Consider the following 3,136-nt stretch of genomic DNA (forward strand, 5'->3'; position numbering starts at 1 on the left):
CCAACTGGTAACGCTCCACCTCCCGCACAAGCTCCGACTCCTTCCCCCCCAGAGAGGTGACGTTCCACGTCCCCAAAGCCAGCTTCTGTCGCCCGGGTCTGGTCCGTCGAGACCCTCTGCCTTCACTGCCACCCTTCTGGCAGCGCACCCGACCCCATCGCTGTTTCCCGTAGGTGGTGGGCCCGCGGGACGGAGAAGCGGAGGTGTTGCCCACGTCGCCTTTTCGCGCTGTGCCCGGCCGGGCTCCGTGGCAAGCCCGGCCACCAGACGCTCGCCGACGAGTCCTCCTTCTGGGCCTGGCTCCAGAAGGGGACCCCGGGCTTCCTCCGGGCCGGGTATCCTCACTTCGTGTGTCGTCTTTCATGAGGTCTTTTGAACCAATCTTAGTCTGACCCCTTGCCTGAGACCAATTTGCCATGGGAGACCCTACCAGGAACACAAGGTTCCAGACAACACAGCCCCCAGGTTCATCAGGGCACACAAACCTCTCTACCACGGTAAGGTGCTGGTTCTTCAGAGAGGTTTTTTACATCTATTCACGTGTAATTTCATCTTATACATTAATTACTGTGGTGATCATGTTGAAATAATAAAAGCAGGTATGTGTCAGTGTTTGTAAAGCACCCTCTACAGGTGGAGACTCTGACCCCCCCCTCCCCCGGATCTCCCTGCAGGTTCTCTGTCTGAGTGTTATGCGGTCTCTGCTGAGGTCTGCTGCCTGGAGGTAGCTCAACACAAGCGGCTGCTGCTCTGCGGGCTGACCACCGGCACGGTGCTCATCTACCCTCTGTCCCTGCCCCAGGAGACGCTCTGCATTCCCCCCCCAGAGAACCTCTCCAGGGTGCTCTGCATAGCCGTCAGCTCCCAGGAGAAGCATATGGCGGTGGCCTACGAGGATTCTGTGTGTTTGTTCGAGATCACCAACAGAGACAGTTTCCCCACGGTGGAGGGGCCCCTGAAGAGGGTCCCCCTGTCTCTGCTCCACGCCCCGCTGTCCTCCATGGCCCTGCTGCCCGACCGCAGGCTGCTGTACGGGACCAGCTGCGGGGAGGTAAAGCTCCACGACTTCAGCAGCGGCAGCAGCTCAGACCTGGAGCCCCACCGCAGCAGGGTGACATGTGTGACGGCCGGGCACTGGGGGACCCACGCCTTGGTGGGCTCCGAGGACGCTGTCCAGAGGCTTTGGGCCCTGAGCCCACTGGTGCTGGACCACACCATGGAGTACAAGGTCAGAACTACTGTGGTTGGACATCAAATCACATCACCATGCAATCTGCAACTTCGCTGTAGCGGCCAAAATCATAAAGAAAGGAAACTGCCGCTGAGTCACCAGTTAGTGAACCTCGCTCAGGGAATGATCCATGTGCAGACCAGAATATCCGTTTGTGCATTTATTTCCATTTACCAACATGAACAAAATACAATGAACAGGTGTTTTCCCTTTGCCTCTCCTATGGCATGCTTGTTTCACCCTGTGGTAAACAAACATATGCCTACTGGTGCTCTGCTCCCACCACCACCTGTCTCCAATATACAATCACACCAGGGGCCCAAATACACCTTCAAAATAAAAGCATAACACTACTTTAACTATCTTAAATAATAACCCTGAATAATAATACATTTACTATAAACAAAAACAGCAGCAGTTAGCAACTATTACATAATATAAATCAATATATAGCTCTAACACTCATCACTAGATGCCATAAGTCTCACACACTGCACCTAAAAACACAGTGCTATTACCGTAGGTCAGAATACTCTGTTAGGAAAAATATCTTCTATCAGACAATAATAAGCCAAAAATGTACACATTTGCATTTAACTTATGAAATAAGCCCATTCATCATTTGTACACAGTGCTATTAACATAATATTGTAAGCAGATATAAGGACATTTCTAAGTGTTTAATAATGTACAGTATTTGTCACGTTTATATAACTTCTCAAATAAAGACACAATATATGTTATATATTGTTGTCATTCATTATCTATACTAAAGCATGTTATGAATGCTTCCTAGAAGGAGTTAGAGTTTTTGAAAAATGTTTTCTTGATGTTCAGGGATTTTTCTTCGAGGGCGTCCTCTCTGCTGCTTTCTCCGACAGCGACCAGTTCGTCTTCACAGGATGTCAGGACAGAACAGTGAAAGTGTGGGACGTCGCTTCAGGTACACACTGATCCAACACATTCCTAAACTATTTCTGAAATACAGGATTGGAGTGTGTTCTAGGGGTGCAACAACTAATCGACTTAATCGATTAAAATCGATTACCAAATTAGTTGCCAACTAATTCAGTCGTCGATTCGTTGGTGACGTCATCACGTGTGTTTTACGCGCCGTTAAGCTCCAACGTTATCGGTCTTTTTATCGGTACTGGAGACGTTTAAAAAATATGTCATTTATTATTGCTACAAAAACATTATATTGCAGTCTTAGTGTCGCCAACTCGTTTCTAACATGCAAAAAGACTAACAAATGCTTCTATGATGTATTTTTGATCAGACGAGATCTCTCTCCCCCGTCTGTGTGGGAGGGGGCGGGGCAGTTTACACACATGCGGCTCCTTCTACATGCAGCAATACACGGCGGGGATGGCGGAGAGAAGCTCTCCAAGGTGTGGTTAAACTTTACCCGTCTCGATGTGGACAATGCTCGTTAACAAAAGTGCAATAAGAGTTTAGCATGTAAGGGCGGTAACACGAGCAATTTGTCTAAACATTTAGCAAAAGTGCACCACATCCAGACGGAGGAATGCACCGGGTTCGACTGTCTTTCTAGAAGCTCTGTAGCCCCATCCACGAGTAACGTTTCCACGTCAGGTGTCATATATGCTAGCAGCAACACACGGAGTTAACTCAATGATACAAACATGGGTTAATGATTAGAGGTAACTGAGTTATTTATTTTGTTAAAGTTTCAGCTATTCTGTTTACAGTTCTGTCATCAGATTATTTAATACCATTTGTTAAAACACTGTTTCTTTTGATGTGAAATATTATTTATTTAATTTAAATAAAAAGCAATGTTAATTTTGTTCAAAATGTGTTTAGTTAATTTAATAATATATGTATTTTTGAATCAAGTATTCATCTTTATTGTCTTCATTTTTAGTTTCCACATGCCTAAAA

General features: G+C 46.7%; 1 protein-coding gene across 1 annotated transcript; it reads left to right on the forward strand.

The window, feature by feature from the left end:
- Positions 1–674: 674 nt before the first annotated feature.
- On the forward strand, positions 675–2,195 carry LOC104955873 (NACHT and WD repeat domain-containing protein 1-like; the record flags this gene model as incomplete). The annotated part of the gene is made up of 2 exons (XM_010783267.1): positions 675–1,228; positions 2,069–2,195. Coding segments are annotated over 2 exons (671 nt in total), but the record flags the coding sequence as incomplete, so codon positions are not given.
- Positions 2,196–3,136: the final 941 nt, after the last annotated feature.

Source organism: Notothenia coriiceps, unplaced genomic scaffold, assembly GCF_000735185.1.
Source record: "Notothenia coriiceps isolate Sejong01 unplaced genomic scaffold, NC01 NC01_scaffold00024906, whole genome shotgun sequence".
NCBI lineage: Eukaryota > Metazoa > Chordata > Actinopteri > Perciformes > Nototheniidae > Notothenia > Notothenia coriiceps.